This window comes from Perognathus longimembris, chromosome 1, assembly GCF_023159225.1.
Source record: "Perognathus longimembris pacificus isolate PPM17 chromosome 1, ASM2315922v1, whole genome shotgun sequence".
In the NCBI taxonomy this organism is placed as follows: Eukaryota; Metazoa; Chordata; class Mammalia; order Rodentia; family Heteromyidae; genus Perognathus; species Perognathus longimembris.
Genome location: NC_063161.1, coordinates 45992282 through 46013188, shown reverse-complemented (window position 1 = coordinate 46013188; position 20907 = coordinate 45992282). Strand labels below are relative to the sequence as shown.

The 20907-nt window shown below is 39.4% G+C and overlaps 1 protein-coding gene across 1 annotated transcript; it reads left to right on the top strand.

Annotated features, from left to right (window-relative positions):
- The first annotated feature begins 11148 nt into the window (after positions 1-11148).
- On the top strand, positions 11149-12087 carry LOC125354424 (olfactory receptor 6C2-like). The gene has a single exon (XM_048350002.1). It carries the CDS (start codon positions 11149-11151, stop codon positions 12085-12087), a length of 939 nt encoding a protein of 312 aa, XP_048205959.1.
- The last annotated feature ends 8820 nt before the right edge of the window (positions 12088-20907 follow it).

Below are 20907 nucleotides of genomic sequence, written 5' to 3'. Positions count from 1 at the left end.
AGGAACAGTAAAGTGGATTACTCGGTTTTTTTTAAATAAGAGACTGTTTCACCAAAGCATACACCTTTACGTTCCTAAAGCATCTTTTTATTGACAAATCTAACATTTGTCCACATAAAAGTTCTCAAAAAAATGTTTCTTGAAGCCGGGTGCTGGTGGCTTACACTTGTAATCCTGGCTACTCAGGAGCCTGAGATCTGAGGATCATGGTTCGAAGCCAGCTCAGGCAGGAGACTCTTATCTCCAATTAACCACCAGAAAACCAGAAGTGGAACTGTGGTTCAGAGTGGTAGAACGCTAGCTTTGAGCAGAAGAGCTCAGGGACAGCACCCAGGCCCTGAGCTCAAGCCCTACAACAACAACAAAAATGTTTCTTGGGGTTGGGGATACAGCCTAGTGGCAAGAGTGCTTGCCTCGCATACATGAAGCCCTGGGTTCAATTCCCAAGCACCACATATGCAGAAAATGGCCAGAAGTGGCGCTGTGGCTCAAGTGGTAGAGTGCTAGCCTTGAGCAAAAAGAAGCCAGGGACAGTGCTCAGGCCCTGAGTCCAAGCCCCAGGACTGGCCAAAAAAAAAAAAAAAAAAAAAAGAGCTAGGCACTAGTGGCTCACCTGTGTCATCCTAGCTGCTAAGGAGGCTGAGATCTGAGAATGGAAGTTCCAAGCAGAGCAGGAAACTCCATGAGACCCTTATCTCCAAAAAACTACTCAAAAAAAAAGAAGCCAGGGACAGTGCTCAGGCCCTGAGTCCACGCCCCAGGACTGGCAACAAAAACAAAACAAAAATGTTTCTTGCATGTACAACTTTGCCAAATAGGTCATGTATCTTCACTTCTTACAAACATGCTTCTTTTTTGATGTTTTCCAAAGTAAAAGAAACTTTCATATTACATCCATCATTAAAATGGCAAAAAGTAAGCAAATTTAATCAACAAAGTATGAACATTAATGAAATATTAGTCAAAAAACAATAGTCTTTATTTGTATTATTGATCCATACTTTACAACTTATACTTTGCCTCACTAAGTATGTATTTATTTTCATTCATGTCCAATATTTGAAATAAGATACACAAAAAATAACTCTTCCCTCAAGCAGTATATAGAATAAATATATAACTGAAATATAAAAAAAAAATCAAATCCAGCAGGGCACAGGCTTGGAGGGAGGGTGAGCAAAGGAAGTCATGGTGTTCAATATACACTATGTAAAAAAATGAACTATAAGCTGGGCACTGGTGGCTCACACCTGTAATCCTAGGTACGCAGCAGGCTGAGATCTGAGAATCACAGTTCAAAGCCAGCCCAGGCAGGAAATCTGTGCGACTCTTATCTCTAATAAACTACTCAAAAAAGCTGGAAGTGGCACTGTGGCTCAAGTGGTAGAGTACTAGCCTTGAGCAAAAGAAGCCCAGGGACAGAACCTAGGCCCAGAGTTCAAGCCCCAAAACCGGGGGGGGGGGGGGGGGGGGGGCAAGGAGAAGGAGAAGGAGGAGGAGGAGGAGGAGGGAGGGGAGGAGGTGGAGGGAGGAGGAGGAGGAGGAGGAGGAGGAGGAGGAGGAGGAGGAGGAGGAGGAGGAGGAGGGGGAGATGACTTATGAGCAGGGATGGGAAAGCAAAGGAGTGACATTGTCCAAGAAGCATTATACTCATTACATAACTTGTGGAATTGTAACCCTTAATAATAGCAATAAAGATGTGTGCCAGTGGCCCAAGCCCCAGGACTGCCACCAGAAAGAAAAAAAATCATAAAGAAAACCCTGATAACACCACAGAAAGAAAAAGACAAACCTACTACTATAATTAGAAAGTTCAGCACACCTGTGTCAATAATTAATTGAACCAATACCCAAAAATGTAGTTGTACAGAAGCTTTGAGCAATATCTTCAGTCGATGTGTCATAGAATTCCCCAACTAAAGAAGAGAAAAGCTATTCCAAAATTCACAGATAATATGTAGATAATACAGCAAGTCATCTGTAGCAAGTCTTGACAAAGGATTTTAAAGGATTCAAACCATACAATCCCTGTCTTCTGATCCAGGGGAATTATTTTTAATAGGTTTGAAATTTTCTTAAGAAACATAGTTGGAAGACAATTATTAAAAATATGTGGGGAAATTATAAGATGCAACTAGAGTAGTTACAGGGAAGCCAATAGCCATTTAGTCATGATAATTATTTAAAATAATCACAGGGTATAAAATTGGCCACAATTTTAGTCACACAACCATACCAGCTATAAAGAAGGTGGCTGGTAACTTATCCACTTTGCCACCCTCAGAAAAACTAGTCTTCTGTAACAAGAAGAAAAAGAAACAGGAAGTGGAAAGGAAGGTAGAGAAACAGGAAGAGGAGGAGAAGGAGGAAGATGAGGAGGAAGGGAACCACCATTCAGATCTCCTTCAAAACTTTATATAGCCTTTATATCCATCTTTTGCCACAGCAAATGTTCAACCACTGTCTGCTCACTCTTAGTGACAGACAGGAGTGGTGTGATCTGGCTAGTTGTGTGAGAACCTCAGCAGATCTGAGTGGACTGGAGAGGAAAGCTGAGTGAGTGGAAAGACAGTGGGGGGCACCTGCTTTGGGGAGGGCACCACCTCTGGGCAGCTGCTTCATCATTTGACACCAGGGTAGCATCAGGAGTCCATGTTCAGAAATAGTGGCAGCGTGTGTGTGTGCCAATCCTGGGGATTGAACTCGGGACCTGAGCACTGCCCCTGAGCTTCTTTGATTCAAGGCTATCACTCTACCTCTTGAGCCACAGTGCCACGTCTGGCTTTTTCTGCTTATGTGGTACTGAGGAATCGAACCCATGGCTTTATGTATGCTAGGCAAGCACTCTACCACTATTCCACATTCCTAGCCCCTATCAGGTTTTAAGTCCATGCTTGGGGATGAAAAACTCTGTTGCTCTTCAAATGCCAAAAGTGGCTTCACTGGCTATCTGAATAGATTTAAGTAGAGCAGGATATGATGAAAATTCTGTCCAGCCAGCAGCACCAGAGCACCAAGTCTGAAATGCAAATGCTGGAGAATCTCCTGAGGATCACAGCCAAGATCCAGTGTAAATCCCAGAACAGCAGAATCTATGAACTGAGCTGAAGTCCTATTTGAAACCTGCACCAGCACATTCTCACTTGTCAGTTCCAGGCTTTCCATTATCTCATTTGTAAAACAAGTAAGTTTTTAATTTGTGAAAAATAGTTTTGTTTTGTTTTGTCAGTCATGGGCTTGAACTCTGGGCCTGGGTGTTGTCCCTGAGCTCTTCAGCTCAAAGCTAAAGCTCTACCACTTGAGCCATAGTGCCACTTCTGGTTTTCTGGTGGCTAATTGGAGATAAGAGTCTCACAGACTTTCCTGCCTGGCTGTCTTTGAACCGTGATCCTCAGATTTCGGCCTTCTGAGTAGCTAGGATTACAGGCGTGAGCCACTGGCACCCAACTAATTTTTATTTTCTATGCTATGTACCTTAAACACAAATAACCATTGTATCTATAAAGTAGCAGGCAGGCTGGAGGCATGGCTCAAGGGGTAGAGCACTTTCCTAGCAAGCTGAAGTCCTAAATTCAACCCCTATCAACCAGCAATACAATATTTTTTTTCTTATTTATTGTCAAAGTGATGTACAGAGAGGTTACAATTTCATAGTTAGGCCTTGGGTACATTTCTTGTACTGTTTGTTACCTCCTCCCTCATTCCCCCTCCCCGCTCCCCCTTTCCCTCTCTCCCCATGAGTTGTTCTGTTGGTTACACCAAATGGTTTTGCAAGTATAGCTTTTGGAGTCATGTCTTTTTATCCTTTGCCTCTTGATTTTGATATTCCCTTTCACTTCTGTAGTTCTAATACTAGTATATACAGTATCCAGTGTTCTCAGATGAGATACAGTGATAGTGCAGGTACAACAACAGGAAGGGGAAACAAGAGGATCATCAACAATAGAAGCTACGGTTTCACATGGCAAGCTGAAAGTGATTACAACAGTGATATAACAGTCGTTTCCATAACATGGAGTTCATTTCACTTAGCATTATCTTATGCATTCATAGGGGCATAGCTATTAGGCTCTTGTGATCCTCTGCTGTGACTAGCCTAAACCTGTGCTAATTATTCCCTATGAGAGAGACCATAGAGTCCATGTTTCTTTGGGTCTGGCTCACATCACTTAGTATAATTTTTTCCAAGTCCTTCCATTTCCTTACGAATGGGGCAATGTCATTCTTTCTGACAGAGGCATAAAATACCATTGTATATATGTACCACAATATTTTTAAAGTAGCAAGTAGAGCACTTCATGCTGGGAGAAACCTAAAGTTTCCATAGAGGAATCAAAACAGAGTTGAGATGATGCAGACCCACCCCCAAGGTCTCAGAGGACTTTGTCCCCATTGCTGCATGTTGATTACACTGTTAGTAATTTCTCAAACTGAATCACCAAGGGCTGTTTGGTTGTTCACAGCACCTGTGCATTGCAGGCAACATAAAAGAAGTGCAGCCGTGACAGAAATTGCAGGGGAGCCTGACACCCTGCCCCAAGAAATTTTCCATTTTCTCTATGCCACTCTCTTCTTCCTTTGAACTCACAGAATAACTGGGAAGTTTATACTATAAGATGCCATTTTAGATATGGAAAGGGAAGTAAGAACTGTGACTCGGGCTGGGAATATTGCCTACTGGTAAAGTGCTCGCCTCAAGAACTGTGACTAATCTTACTGTAGCAGGGGCAATAGAACGTGTGTGAGTGTGTGTGAGAGTGTGTGTATGTAAAGAGAGAACGAAATCATGTGTATATAGGAAGAGAAATGTAAAAGTGGGAAGAGAGTATGCACAAACCTTCTCATCAGCTAATGCTCCTCAAATCGTCGTTCTCTCAAGCACCTCCAATGAAGCACTCTCAAAAAGTAAGTATATATGGGGCTGGGATGTAGCTCAGTGGGGGTTCAGTCCCCATTACCAAAAAAAAAAAGACAAAATACTGTTTGTTTGTTTGTTTGTTTAAAGCTGGGCTTTCAACTACTGGCTCATGCCTATAGAGCTACTCAGACTGAGATCTGAGGATTGTGGTTCAAAGCCTGACTGGGCTGGCTCTAACTACCAAAACCAGAAGTGGAGCTGTGACTCAAAATGGTAGAGCACTAGCCTTAAGAAAAAGAGCTCGGGGACCAGTGCTCAAGACCTGAGTTCAAGCTTCATAATTGACAAAAAAAAATAGTAGGTACATATGTGTGTGTATAATTGTTGTGAATGTTTTCCTGTGGTCTCTAAATGCAAGTAGGTCTCTTAAATCTAAATTCAATTTACGATTATTATACTTCAGTAAGGGGTTTGATGAGCATTTCTGATCAATTATTGTTCTGGAGGCACATGAAATTAGAATTCTCCTGCAAAAATTATTTCACCCTTTATCCTAGTTGTAACTATCTGTTGAGACAGTTGCTACTTCACAGAAATTTAACAGACAGTGGAAAGGAGAGTTTCACCCAATAATATCCATTGGTGTCATGGAAGTGATCTTAGTATAACTTTAGTTTTATTATCCATCAGGCATTTGTGACCTTTTTGCCACTTTTTTTAGGAACTGCAGCATTCAAACTCTTTGAAGCTAAATTATTCAGTCAGTCCAAAGGCAGCCACTGTCCCGGAGGAAGTCAGAATGAGATATATTTCAAATAGGGAGTCTGAAATGTGTTTGTTAATTTGCTAAATAGAGAGTCTCTGAAGGAAAATGACTGACTCATAATCATTCTCAGAATTACCAACGTGCCTTAGAGGCAGTGGTCGTGCACTGGTTAAGCCACCAAGGGTTATCTTGTTAATGATCATTCAAACAGGAGGGAAGAGGCTAAGCTTATGTATTAATAAAATTATTTCAAACTTTAATTAACCCAAACTACAAAAATAAATAACATTCAGCCACCCAGAGAAATCTTCCCAATATAACATAAACCACTGGTATGGTGGATGGTAGATAAAAATCAAAATGAATCAGGTACTAATCACTCACATCTGTTATCCTAGCTGCTCGAGAAGCTAAATCCAAAAGACAGCCTGGCTAGGAAATCCCTCTCTCCAAATTAGCCATCAAAAATCAGGGCTAGAATTGTGGCTCAAGTGGTGTAGTGACAGCCAAGCAAGCACAAGGTCCTGAATTCAAAGCTCAGTACCACTATGTATATATGTACATATGAATTAACATCACGTCCAAAGGATCTACAACAGGATTAATGCATTAGTAAAAAGTAGTGTTTATAGCCAGGTATAGTGGTTTATGCCTATAATCCTAGCTATTCATGAGGCTGAGATCTGAAGATCATGGTTCGAAGCCAGCCCAAACAGGAAAGGCCATCAGACTCAGATCTCCAATTAACCACAAAAAAAGCCAGAAGTGGAACTCAGGGTCAAATGGTAGAGTGCTATCCTTGAGTTAAAAAAAAAAAAGCTCAAGGACAGGAACCAGGCCCTGAGTTCAAGCCCCAGAAGCAGTGCACACACAAGCGCGCGCGCACACACACACACACACACACACACACACAGTGTTTATATGTATTATGAAAACATAGCAATGAAACTAACTGGATTTGTTCCAAGAAGAGGGAGGAGGAGTGAAGGGGAGTGACAAAGGGATTGGGTTTGGTCAAATATATTATTTGCATATATGAAAAATCTCAATGAAACCTCTTGGCCCAGCTACCATATGCTAATAAAATGAAGAAACTTGCATTAATTAATAGCCAACAAATGTACTTAGCTAGACTTTTAGTAGTGTTTATTTAACAAGTTTTGTGAATTAAAGAACAAAGCCCCTGAAATCTAACACATTGTTAGACACTTTAAATATTAACAAGCATTCAAATACTACACTGATTAAACTCTTTAGTCTTTTCTAATAACATAGAAGAACACATACTTTGTTTATTCCAATCCTGGGGAACTCAGAGCCTAGAGCACTGCTCTACCACTTGAGCCACAGCACCACTTCAGGCGTTTTCTGAGTGGTTTATTAGAGATGAACCTCAAAGACTTTCCTACTCAGGCTGGCTTCAAACTGAGATCCTCAGATCTCAGCTTCCTAAGTAGCTAGATTATGGGCATTAGCCACCAGTGCTGGGCTAAGAATACATATTTTGGTAAGGTGAAGGGGTAATTTTTATTTTTAACTTCAGCATTCCATAGGCGAGAAGGAGGCTGGAATGAGAAAGTCAAAGGCTGCTACAATGAATTGAACTAGTCTATGATGTAAGGAAGAAAGTACAAGAGGAAGATGGGGAAGATAAATCCAAAGTGCAGAAATGGGACTTGGGGCACTTGCCTAGCAAGGAAGAGGTCCTGATATTAATCCCCAGTAGTACCAAAAAAATGTGAAGAAATGAACCTGATCTACCACTGTATTCCATCTATCAGCATCTTTTAACAAACACATGTCAAAATATCATCTCTCCAGTAAACTATTGCTCCCATGAGCCAAGGAGAGAGGAAGTTTTCCTTGTTCCAAAATCATGCCTGTGGGGCTGGGGATATGGCCTAGTGGCAAGAGTGCTTGCCTTGTATACATGAGGCCCTGGGCTCGATTCCCCAGCACCACATATACAGAAAACGGCCAGAAGTGGCGCTGTGGCTCAAGTGGCAGAGTGCTAGCCTTGAGCAAAAAGAAGCCAGGGACAGTGCTCAGGCCCTGAGTTCAAGGCCCAGGACTGGCCAAAAAAAAAAAAAAGCCAAAATCATGCCTGTGCCTTGCTAACTTAACATTTGGGGACAACTTAGACTGCCAACTTAGAAGAAAGGAAAGAACCCAGAGCAGACAAGCAAAGAGAGGAAGGAGAAGCAAAGAGGGAGAATGAAGTTTTAATATTCAACGTTCATATGTGAAAATAGAGCTAGGTGACATGAGAGCATGGATGAGGTTAGGACTGATGGAGGAGAACAATGAAAGGTGTGACATTGCTCAAGAGGCATTGTGCTTACAAACTGATATGTTGAATTCAAGTCCTTAAAGATAATCATTGTTTAAAAAAAAAAAGAGCCCAGGGAATCTGAATGGACATAAGAAAACCTGAACTGCTATGAATAGCTGGCAGTATAACTAAGGGCAGTTGTAAAGGAACACATATGGAATAGTTGTAACCCTACATGAAAGCTCATGTTCCCACTGTAGTCTGTGTTACTATGTCACTGGATGTACAGAAAAGAAATACTGTCTGCCACTTATGGCTGCCCAAAAGCTCCTTTCAGGAGCAACTTGTTGACAGTGGTGTCTCCACCCTTGATACCATGCTCTACAAATAATAATTGCTCATTAAACAAGAATAATAAGTACTCATTGACATCAGTCAATGTTGATTACTGAACACTGAAAACAAGAACAGATACTTATGGGGGGTATGAGGGACAAGGTAACAAACAGTACAAGAAATGTATCCAATGCCAAGGTATGAAACTGTAACCTATCTGGACATCAGTTTTATAATAAAAACTTTTTTAAAAAAAAGAAACTTTTGACTCCAAAATGACAAATACATACATTGAGTAAAATCAGAACAATTGTCTAAATAACCTAAGAAACTAGTCTCTTCCTCTCATATACATGTACAGCTCTTCTATAAAACTCTTGAGTCATACTTAAAATTGCTCATTTAACAATTAACTATACCTAAGCTTACTAGTATCCTTTTTTTATTATTAAACTTTTTTCTTTATTGTCAAAGTGTAGTACAGAGGGGTTACAGATTCTTATGTGAGTACATTTCTTGTTCAACTAGTATCCTTGTGAGAATAAATTCAGCATATTTCCTCTTACAAGATGGATGACTTAGTGGTAGAGTGCTTGCCTAACATGCATGAAGTCCTGAGTTCAACGACTCAGTACCAAATAAACAGAAAAGGCTAGAAATAGCCCTGTGGCTCAAGTGTTAGAATGCTAGCCTTGAGCAAAAGAAGCTCAGGGATAGTGCCCAGGCCCTGAGTTCAAGCCCCAGGACTGGCAAGAAAAAAAAAAGATGGCTGTCTGAGGGAAATTACTTAAGAAATAAAGTGTATTTTTGTCATGAAGAAAAGGAGACTGCCTTGAGCATATATCTAATATGGTTCCTTGGTGGGATTAAGGAGGGGATAGCATAAATCTGAATCAGGAAGGCTTGAACTGCTGGAAGTTTCCTAAAATAGACAATGTTAAATGCCAAAGAAAGACAAGTTATTTAATCATCTATTTTCAAAGATTTATTTATATGGGTCCATTGGTCTCTTGATATTGCCTGAGCAAGTTACATGTCTCCAAAATCCAGAAAATAAAACAACAGAACTCAAGAGATGATTGCTAAGTGGGTGGGGAGGAGAGTTTCAGAAAGGAAACAGCAGGAATGGCCAAAAGAGGTGAGTGGGGACTCTGAAGAAGGCAGTGCAAAGAGCATAGGGTAAGTTAGACTGACAACAAAACCAGTACCACATGCTAGGTGCCAGTGGTTCATGCCTGCAGTCCTATGAGGCTGAGATCTGAGGATCATAGTTCAAAGCCAGCCAGATCAGGAAAGTCTGTGAGACATTTACCTCCAATAAATTACCAAACAAAGAAAAAAGCCAAAAGTAGAGCAGTGGCTCAAATGGTAGAGCACTCTTCCTAAGCAAAAGAATCTCAGTGGGGGTGGAATCTAGCCTACTGGTAGAGTGCTTGCCTTACATACATGAAGCCCTGGGTTCAATTCCTCAGCACCACATATACAGAAAAAGGCAGAAGTGGGACTGTGGCTCAAGTGGTAGAGTACTAGCCTTGAGCAAAAAGAAGCCAAGGACAGTGCTCAGGTCCTGAGGCAGACTGGCAAAAAAAAAAATCTCAGGGACAGTGCTCAGGTCCTGAGTCCAAGGCCCAGGACTGGCAAAAAAAAAAGAAGAAGAAGGCTCTCGGGAACAGTGCCCAGGCCCTGAGTTCAAGCACCAGATCTGGCAGAAAAAAAGAAAAAAGCCCACAGACCATTCCATCTGGGTGCCTTCTTTGACCCAAAGCATCTCAACAGGCTAAATTAATCTTTTTTTTTTTTAGTTTTTATTATAAAACTGATGTACAGAGAGGTTACAGTTTCATACGTTAGGCATTGGATACATTTCTTGTACTGTTTGTTACCTTGTCCCTCATACCCCCCTCCCCCCTAGGCTAAACTAATCTTATACCTGATTGCACAACTTTTTCTTTACAGTGCTTAAAAGTTTCAGGAAATTCTGCCTGAACCATCTAAAAATTTGCTTAGAAATACTTCTCATTCACCAAATTTATGAATGATAAAAATAAATACAAACCTTGGCTTTTTAAGCTTTTCTCTCCTTATTTAGAGATAATTTGAAGTACAAACAGCAGAATTCAAAACTAAGCCAGGCCCATGGGCTTAACTTTAAATAACTAGTGCCAAAGACAGTGCTACAGGCATGTCTCAGCAAGTAGAGCCCCTGCCTAGCAAGAGCCTGAGTTCAAACACAGTAATACAAATAAATTAATTAATAAGTAATAACATTAATGTGCCACCATTAAAATTCATGGCAACCACATAAAATAACAGGAAATCTTAACAGAACATTCTTGCTTTGGAAAATGGAGCATTTCCATATGGGGCAGAAAGAAACAAAGAAATATACAGATTGAAGAATACAATTTATAGGATAAAATCATAAACTACACACCTTGAGGCAATATTGTTGAGAAATTACATACTGAATATACATACTATACATGCATATATATAGTATTTGTTCGTTATTTGGCATCATCATAAATATGATGTCTAATCAGATGATTGATTATGCTCTACCACTTTGAGCCACAGTACCACTTCTGGTTTTAATTGGAGATAAAGAGTTTCACAGGGACTTTTCTTCCCAGGCTGACATTGAACCAACCATCCTCAGATCTCAGCCTCCTGAGTAGCTAGGATTACAGGCATGAGCCACCAGCACCCATCCTACATAGATTTTTTTTACACATTTCCTAGTATAACATTGATTTCAAAGCTATGTTAACAAACTAATCAAGTAAAAGATTAAGTGTGTGTAAAATGCCAATTGGGATATCTTCATTCTGATTCCATTACCAGATTTCTCTCTCTCTCTCTCTCTCCCCCCCCCCCCACCAGATTCAATCACTTATGATTTGGCACAAAGTAATGATGAGAAATCAGACAACAATAACAACATTCATCCTGCTGGGATTAACAGATGACCCCAAACTACAGCTTGTACTTTGCCTATTTTTGTTTCTTACCTATATGTTAAGTGTGGCTGGAAACCTCACCATTATCACCCTCACACTTTTGGATTCCCGTCTTAAAACTCCCATGTATTTCTTTCTCCGGAATTTCTCTTTCTTAGAAATCTCATTCACCACAGCCTGTATTCCCAGATTCCTGTATTCTATGACAACAGGAGACAATATTATTACTTATAATGCTTGTGCCACCCAGTTGTTTTTCATTGTCCTCTTTGGAGCAGCAGAATTCTTTCTCCTCGCTGCCATGTCTTATGACCGTTATGTTGCCATATGCAAACCTCTGCATTACACAACCATCATGAGCAACCACGTTTGCACTATACTCATTCTCTGCTGCTGGGGTGCCGGCCTACTGATCATTCTGCCACCTCTTAGCGTAGGCCTCCAGCTGGAATTCTGTGACTCAAATGTGATTGATCATTTTGGCTGCGATACCTATCCTATACTGCAAATAACCTGCTCAGACACAGTGTTCATTGAGAGGATTATCTTGTGTTTTGCCATACTGACACTCATTGTTACTCTAGTTTGTGTGGTCCTGTCCTATATATACATCGTGAAGAACATCCTAAAGCTCCCTTCTGCCCAGCAAAGGAAAAAGGCCTTTTCCACCTGTTCTTCCCACATGATCGTGGTTTCCATCACCTATGGCAGCTGCATCTTCATCTACATCAAACCCTCAGCAAATGAGGGTGTGGCCATGAATAAGGTAGTGTCTGTACTCACAACCTCTGTTGCCCCTTTGCTCAACCCATTCATTTACACACTTCGAAACAAACAAGTGAAAGAGGCCTTCAAAGACACAGTAAAACGGATTATATTTCTCACAAGGAAGTAAGAACCTGTTGCTAAATCAAATGGAATTGAAATAAGAGCAACCATGAGCAACATAATGAACTCTTCCTATTGAGTAGTTTCATCAAGCTATTCTTTCCCCAGGGGCATTTTTTTTTCTTTCTCTCTTATAATCTAAATCAAAACCAAGCAATTTATTTCACTTTCTTTATAAATGCATTTAGTTTAGGATGATTTTCTTTCAATTATAGTGTGCACCACAGATTAGGGTTCCCAAATCCCCAATGTTATAAAGAGACCATACAAATGAACAAATATTGTACTCCTTGCCATATGTACCACCAAAATCTAAATACCCAGGCACTGTCTCACTTTGGGGGAATACTTTGATATTGAACCCCAATTGTTTAGGAGTAATTAAAGATTTTTTACTGAAACTTGAAAAGCTATGTGAAGCAAAATGCAGCATTCAAAAGCCCTTTCTTGTTTTATTTTGTGTTTGCTTTCATTTTTTATTTTTTATTTTATTTTAAGTACTTGTACAAAGGTGTTTCAATTCTACATATCAATTTACGAATAAAATGCATCTTGATCAATGTCATTTTCTCCCATTCCTCCCAACTCCACCCATCCCCTCAATTTTCCTAGTTCCAGTTTTATATATGTAGTTTTAAAATGTCAGTTTTTTCCAGGAATATGTAAAAGATGCTAATGAGGAAATTTCAAAATCCATGAAGATGATTACACTCTTTCTTTTAAACTAATATACAAAAAACATTTCCATTAGACTTTCTGGAAATTATCTGAGATTAGTGTATCTTGAAAAATATGATACGACTACAAAGAAAAGTACTCAATGTCTTCTACCATCACTGCCTATAATCATAGCTACTCAGGAGACTGAGATCTGAGGATCATTGTTCCAAGTCAGCCTGGGCAGGAATGTCTTTGAGACTCATCTCCAGTTAACACCAAAAAGCCAGAAGTGGAAGTGTGGCTCAAATGGTAGAATACCAGCTTTGAGCAAAAAAGCTAAAGGACTGTGCCAAAGCCCTGAGTTCAAGCCCTAATACCAACACAAAAAAAGTATATACATTGCTTTTTATGTTCAATTCATCACTATCAGATTTATCATGATAATGGAAGATATTATTAATAAGAAGAAATGGCCATGGTCTGTGTGACTCAAACTCTGTATTATCTTCCCAATTTCTCTGTAATCTAAAGCTATTCTTTAAAAAAAAAAAAAAAAAAAAAAAAACTCCAAAGGTCTATACAAATAAATGCCATCCTCTGGTTAAACAATGATGACTTTATTTATGCTGACAAAGACTCATCACTACCTAAATGATAGACTTGAAAGAAAAATTTAGAGATCCCTTTTGCTATGTCCCTACCCAGAAATGGTGTTTGGCCTAGGGCTCCTACTTGGATGCTTTCCTCCTTACTCTACCGATGACCTGCGTTTGATGCTCCCATTGCAATTTGCTCTCTAGTCTCTCTGGAATGACTTCTCCTAAATATCTACTTTACTTTTGTTCTTGGAGATCTGTATTAGTCCCCAATACCAAGACACCTCCTCCCCCAGGGAACACATTGTTTGTTAGCACAATTGATCCCAAAGTGGCTGTTTTTAAGACAAAAAATTCTACTTTGAATATTTTAAAACCTCCAAAACCCAAATTTATTTCTTGCTGAAATAATCTTTTCTCCTGGGAACAGAAACAGCCCTAAACATTCTCTGACCTGCAAGAACTTCTTATTCATAACTTAACAAATAGTTAAACATATGTTTGACATGTTACTAGTTAAGAAAATGCAAAAGAAGCAAATTTTGCCCCAGAGCAATAACACAACATATAAGACATACAATCATGAAGTGTAAACAATTCAAAAACCTACACAATGGTCTGGGAATATGGCCTCGTGGCAAGAGTGCTTGCCTCCTACATATGAGGCCCTGAGTTCGTTCCCCAGCACCACATATATGGAAAACGGCCAGAAGGGGCGCTGTGGCTCAGGTGGCAGAGTGCTAGCCTTGAGTGGGAAGAAGCTAGGGATGGTGCTCAGGCCCTGAGTCCAAGGACCAGGACTGGCCAAAAAAAAAAAACTACACAAGACAACATGAGTGGTAAACATCATGAATGTTTTCAATACAGAAGGGAAATCTATGAAGTAAAACAAAATAAGATCTGAGGATCCCAGCTTGAAATCAGACCAAGCAGGAAAGTCTGTGAGATTCTTATATTCAACTTATCACCAAAATGCCAGAGGAATAGACGTGGCACAAGTGATAGAGTGCTATCCCTGAGCAGAAAGCTAAATGACAGCACCAAGGCCATGAGTTCAAGCCCTAATATGAGAAAGAGAGAGAGAGGGAGAGAGGGGGAGAGAGCACATTTACTTATTATTTATTCTGTGCCATTCATTACTCTTTCTATAGAACATATTAGGTCCTAGGTCCAACCTCCTGATTTCCATAGGTCAGATCTGGCCCTAGCTAATCAAGAGGCTGAGATCTTACGATAGCAGTTCAAATACTGCCCAGGCAGGAGTCAGTAAGACAGATTTTCTTTCTTTCTTTTTTGTCTGTTGCAGGTCATGACCTCAGGACCTGAGTGCTGTCCCTTAGCTTTTTTGCTCAAGGCTAGTGCTCTACCACTAGAGCCATAGTGCCACTTCTGGTTTTCTGGTGGTTAACTGGAGATTAAGAGTCTCATGAGGGCTTTCCTGCCCAAGCCACTTAGAACCACAATCCTTACATCTCAGTCTCCAGTGTAGCTAAGATTACAGGCGTAAGCCACTAACATCCAGCTAGTGAGATTCTTATCTCCAGTTAATCACCAAAAACCCAGAAGTAGAGGTGTAGCTCAAGTGGTAGAGTGCTAGCCTTGAGAAAAAAAACTGAAGGACAATGCCCAAGCCTAATTTTGCATACACCTAAAAACATATAAAACATTGTAAAAATGGTATACATGTACAAATGAGTGACTGAGCATATGATGGTAAGATAGTGAAAAGAAGCATTGGTTTTATACCTTTTCATACTTGCTATATCAAAATTTCAAAAGATCATGTAAATGAATGTTTTACTATACAGATATATGCAGCATTAAATATGAATGCATCTTATACAATATATAATAAAGTCATATGTGTAAAATATAGTTGTCATTCACATCCACATTTTATGTTCATATTTTATTGATATTCATAATTATGTAATTTTATTTCAATGAGTTTATATAGCACATTGATCACAGAAATGGATATTGATACTACACATTGAAATGTATCATACACAAAATATGATAATTTAGAGGAAATCTGTACTATACGTGCATATATTTGAAAAGATTGGGGTTAATCTTTCAACTTCAGAGAAATTAAATAAGCTCTAAAGAATATTGAAAGGGGTAACATCGATCAAGATAAATTGTATTCAGAAACCGCTTTGTTAAATAGCAACTCCTTTATACAACTACTTAAGATAATAATAAAAGAAAGAAAAGTATATAAACATATATTTGGATATGAAGGGATGAGTGAGGTTGGGACAGATGGAGAAGAGTGATGGAAGGAATGATACTGACCAAGATGTACTGTACAAATTAACATGTTGAATGTAAACCCCTTTCTCCCACCCACCCCCAATCCTGGGCCTTGAACTCTGGGTCTGGGCACTGTCCCTAAGTTCCTTTTGCTCAAGGCTAGCATTCTACCATTTGAGCTACAACACCCTTTCCAGCTTTTCCTGTGATTCATTGGAAATAAGAGATTTACGAACTTTAATGCCCAGGCTGGCCTGGAACAGCTATCCTCAGATCTCAGCCTTCTAAGTAGCTAGGATTACAGGCATGAGCCGCCAGCGCCCAGCCAGTTTTGTAATGAAACCCTCTTGCACAACTACTTGAAGCTAACGCTTTTGTTTTCTTTTAAATATAATTTTATTGTTATTAATAAATTCTTATACAGAGAGGTTACCATTTCACAAGTCAGGTAACAAGTACATTTCTCTTTGAACAATGACACCCTAAGGATAATTTTTAAAGCAAATAAATAAGGCTTTTTATTTTTCTTAATTTGTTACTGAAGCAATTTGACAGAAGATTCAAAGCAAACACTGAACAAAGAGTGAGTGCTCACTTTTCTATGAACTGGCGATAATGAGTCACACAAATGGGCAAAACACACTTCAGGTTATGGAGAGCTCAAAACCCAATGCAGAAGCTATTTCTCCTGTGGTAGAAGATGTGTGACTTTATGCAAAGCCAGCATGTCTGGGAATCCTCAGAAAGACATCTTTGAAGTCCCTTGAAGAATCTTTCAGGCAGTGAAAAGAAAAGGGGCAAAGAAACCATCCTGGTACTTTCTCATCTGGGTGTTTTGCACTTGACCTGTTTGTGATTCTGTTGTTCCATCTCCCCATCCCCACCAGGAACAGACCCATTGATAGTTGTTTAATTCTTTTCCTCACAAAGTTTATTACACTAGAGGCTAATTAGCTCCTTTTCAACCTAGAATCCCAAAGGGTATTTTAGGTTTCTTTTTAATCAAATGACCACTGTTGAGAACCAAACAGATATAACTTACATCATTATTGTTTATAGAGAATTTACAGGGCTACCCCCTTCCTGCAGAGAGGTTTAGACACTGCTACTGCACCAACCAAAATGCATCTCATCATATTGGCCTTAAACTCTTTCAACACACTTGTCCACTTTTACTGGCATTAGAGCCCCCAAAATTTTCAAAGTAAGACTAGTTGGAGAGAAAGGACATTTAAAGAAGACTTGGGAATTGTATACAATGGAAACCTAGAGATGTCTACCTAATCACACACTTGGCAGTGATGGAAAGTGTAGGGGCAACATCAGAATTAACAAACCATGAGGCAGGAGTTCAGGATCCCTGTGGTTAAATTACCCATGGCCACCATGAACAGCCATCAGAATGGTGAGTATGATTTATTTACTTTCATCATGCTACCTGTTCACTATGTAGAACTCACGTCCCTGAAAGTCACAGGGCAAAAGGCTTTGACTTATGAGTTTCAAAACCTAAAATATTAATAGCAAGTTTTTTTTTCTAATATGGGGCTTGAACTCAGGAACTGTCCCTGAGCTCTTTTGCTCAAGGTTCTGTCACGTTGAGCCACAGGCCCACTTCTGGTTTTCTGGTGGTTAATTGAAGATAGGAATCTCATGGACTTTCCTGCCATGGCTGACTTGGAACTGCCTCCTGGGTAGCTAAGGTTATCAGTGGCATAAGCTACTGATATCCGACATTGTTTGTATTTCTTGACAAGACTAACAATAAGAACTCGAAGTCTGATGCAGGTGGCTCATACTTGTATTCCTAGCAGGAGTCTGAGATCTAAAGATCATGACAACCTAAACTGGAAAGCCTATGAGACTCTCATCTCCAATTAACCACCAAAACAATTAGAAGTGGAGCTGTGGCTCCAGTAATAGAACACTAGCATTGAGAGGAAAAGCTAAGGTGGCAGCCCTAGTACCAGACACAAGAAAAAAAATTCAAAGAATGGCAAGTGAAATTTGAATTTTAATAAGACTTTAGAAAAAAATGTATTTGAAAGAAGTTTTAAGAATAGGCATTACTTGTTAGGGAAAGATCTTGGAGAAATTTCCTTTTCCCCAACCCTAAATGCCTACCAAATGTTTAAATTTGAATCTCTACAAGTAGGGATGATTCCCATTCTCTCCCTCTCTCCCTCTCTCCCTCCCCCCGCCTCCCTTTCTTCCTCCCTCCCTCCTTCCCTCCTACTCTGTCATTCATCCTGAGGCTTGAGTTCAGGGCCTGGGCACTGTCCCCAAGCTCTTTTGCTCAAGGCTAATACTACCACTTCGGGCCACAGTGCCACTTCCAGTTTTCTGGTGGCTAAATGGATATAAGACTGTCACAGACTTTCCTGTCCAGGCTGGCTTTGAACGGTGATCCCCAGATCTCAGTCTCCTGAGTTGCTAAGATCACAGGTGTGAGCCAGTAGCACCTGGCTTGATTCCCTCTCTTTAATGAACAGTATCACAAGATGTATTTGAAAGACATTCCATTAGGAAGATAACACAATAAATCAATGAGCTTTCATATGCTGTCCTGCACAAGTTTACCTAATATGTTTCAAATGAGACCAAAACTGGAATTTTAGATCCTAAATTCGAATATCTGGGACTCCATAAGTACAGCCACTTGCTCACATATGCCAAGTAAAGAGCTATGGTGAAAGGCAAAGGAAGGAAATTTATTACATGGCACAGGCAGCCATGGGAAGATAGCATTCTAGCCCATCTTCAGTCATTTTCAGGATACAGAGATGAGCCATTGGGTTAAAGAGATAAGGAATTAGAGGTCAGGGACAAAAGGTATGCAGAGTTACACAATGTTATTCCCAGGACTGTTTAGAGGTGGTTAGACACTTGTGACAGCCCTGTATCTCAGATTGGTCAGGTGGGAACTTGTACACTAAGAATCACTGATGCTTGGCAGACTGGTCTTGTCTCCTGACAGTTCCTTCCTGATTTCCTGCTGTAATGTGCCTGTAGGAAAGAATGGCTCAAGGCCAAAGACACAGATAAAAAATGAAAGCAGGAATACCTAGCTTTAATCTTGCTTTAAATTAATCCATTAGCCCAAATAAAGCCTCAGCACCTCTCAGCCAAAATAGCTTCCCAGGACATATTACAAGAGTAGGACAGTGGTGGATGCTGATGTTTACAAACACAGAAGTTAGAATATTATGGATGCACTTAGACTAAGCTGAGGACCTGAGCAGGCACTTTATGTGGGTCTGGGGAGCCTGGATCAGATGACAAAGAAGGGTAACAGATATCCTTTCCCACTTGGTCTGGGGTGATCATTTCCTAAGAGGAGCTACAATACCTCAGAAAGATATCACTGATATTCCAACCATTTATTATATGCTTGAGTCAGATTTTGAGAAGGTCCTAGCACTACCCTTCCTTGGAGAGGTTTGTGTCTGAAGTTCAATGCAGCACCAGGCTGAAAGCAGAATAATTTTGACTTTACAACCCAAACTCTAGGCCCCACATCAAACCAAGATGATGATCCATGTCCACAGCTTTATTACGTTCATCAGATCACAAGCTATGTGTGACTTAGGAAAAGGTCTTTCTATCCAGTCACACAGATCTTATAAAATGGCTTTGTTTCTGTGGGGTTGTTAATCAAAGAATGCCTTTGACATACAAGTTAGTGCTCTGAATGTAGTAATAAGAATCATTAATAACCTGGGCACCAGTGTTATGCCTGTAATCCCAGATACTCAAGAGACTGAGATCTGAAAATCATAATTGAGGCAGCCTGGGAAGACAAACATGGGAGACTCATCTCCAGTTAAAAAGTCAAAAAGGAATTGTTGGATTTCTGTTTATTTGCAATTGTCTTTGATTTTTCTCTTGAACGTAGATGTTAGTAATTTTACAGTGATAAATATCTCTATGATATGTCTAATGTAGCACATGGCTATATATACACATGTATATATACATGTACACATATTTATACACATATACACATGCATACACATTTATATATATGTATGCATGTGTATACACACATATGTAAACACATATGTATGTGTATGTAATATAAACATACATACATATAGGTATACTTGTATAGGTATATATATGGATATATACATATATGTGTTTATACACATATCTATATACATATATACATAAATAGGTGCAGATTTAAAGCATTAAAAGTAATTTATAATATTGTTTTTGTCATGTGATTCAAATAGGTGTCAGTGGTAACTTGCTTTACTGTTAATATTTTTGTTTTTTACATTTAATTTTAATATTTATATTCTAAATTTATCATAGGAAATGTAATAATATGTTTGTTTTTATTTATTGGTTTCTTTATGTAGATGCATGTATCTTCATATATTGATATACATATGTAAATACATTCAGATGTATCTTTGAAATACTCCTAGTCCAGTTTGCTGCATATAGTTGTATAAACTAAATACCAAGATGGTAGATATGGACATAAGATACTATGTAGAACAGAAGAACTTCCAAAACCAACATGCACATGGATTTCATGATCATTATCATGGCTATGCACACATCAAAGTATATATTTAAAAGTCTAAAATACAGGCATTCAGTGTAATATTTTATCTACCTTATAACCGAGAGCTAAATATTTTAAACTATCTAGGATTATATAATCAAAGATTCCAGTGATAGGGTGCTTTTTTGTTTAATTTTTTACCAATGTGATCAATAAAAGTACTATAAACCATAACACAAAAAAAAGTCAAAAGTAGTCAAATGGTAGAACTCCAGTTGTAACCGGGAAAGAAAAAAAAAAAAAAACATAAAAGCTACAGGCCACAAAAAAAAAAAAAAATCATTAGTAAGAGTCACCTGGCTGGCCTTTAGTATAATGCCGCGTTTGTCTGCAGTATTATTTTTTTTTTTTTTTTCGCCAGTCCTGGGCCTTGGACTCAGGGCCTGAGCACTGTCCCTGGCTTCTTCCCGCTCAAGGCTAGCACTCTGCCACTTGAGCCACAGCGCCGCTTCTGGCCGTTTTCTGTATATGTGGTGCTGGGGAATCGAACCTAGGGCTTCGTGTATCCGAGGCAGGCACTCTTGCCACTAGGCTATATCCCCAGCCCCTGTCTGCAGTATTATTAACTATAATTCCAATAGCATTCTTTATTGACAAGTAACAAACAAATAAAAATTTGCCTTAGCCAACAGTTTTGCCTCACCCAGTACTAACTCTGCTGACAATTCTAGTCTCCAAACAAATTTCTCTCTTATCTTTACATTGCAGACCAGATCACCATCAGGAATCAATA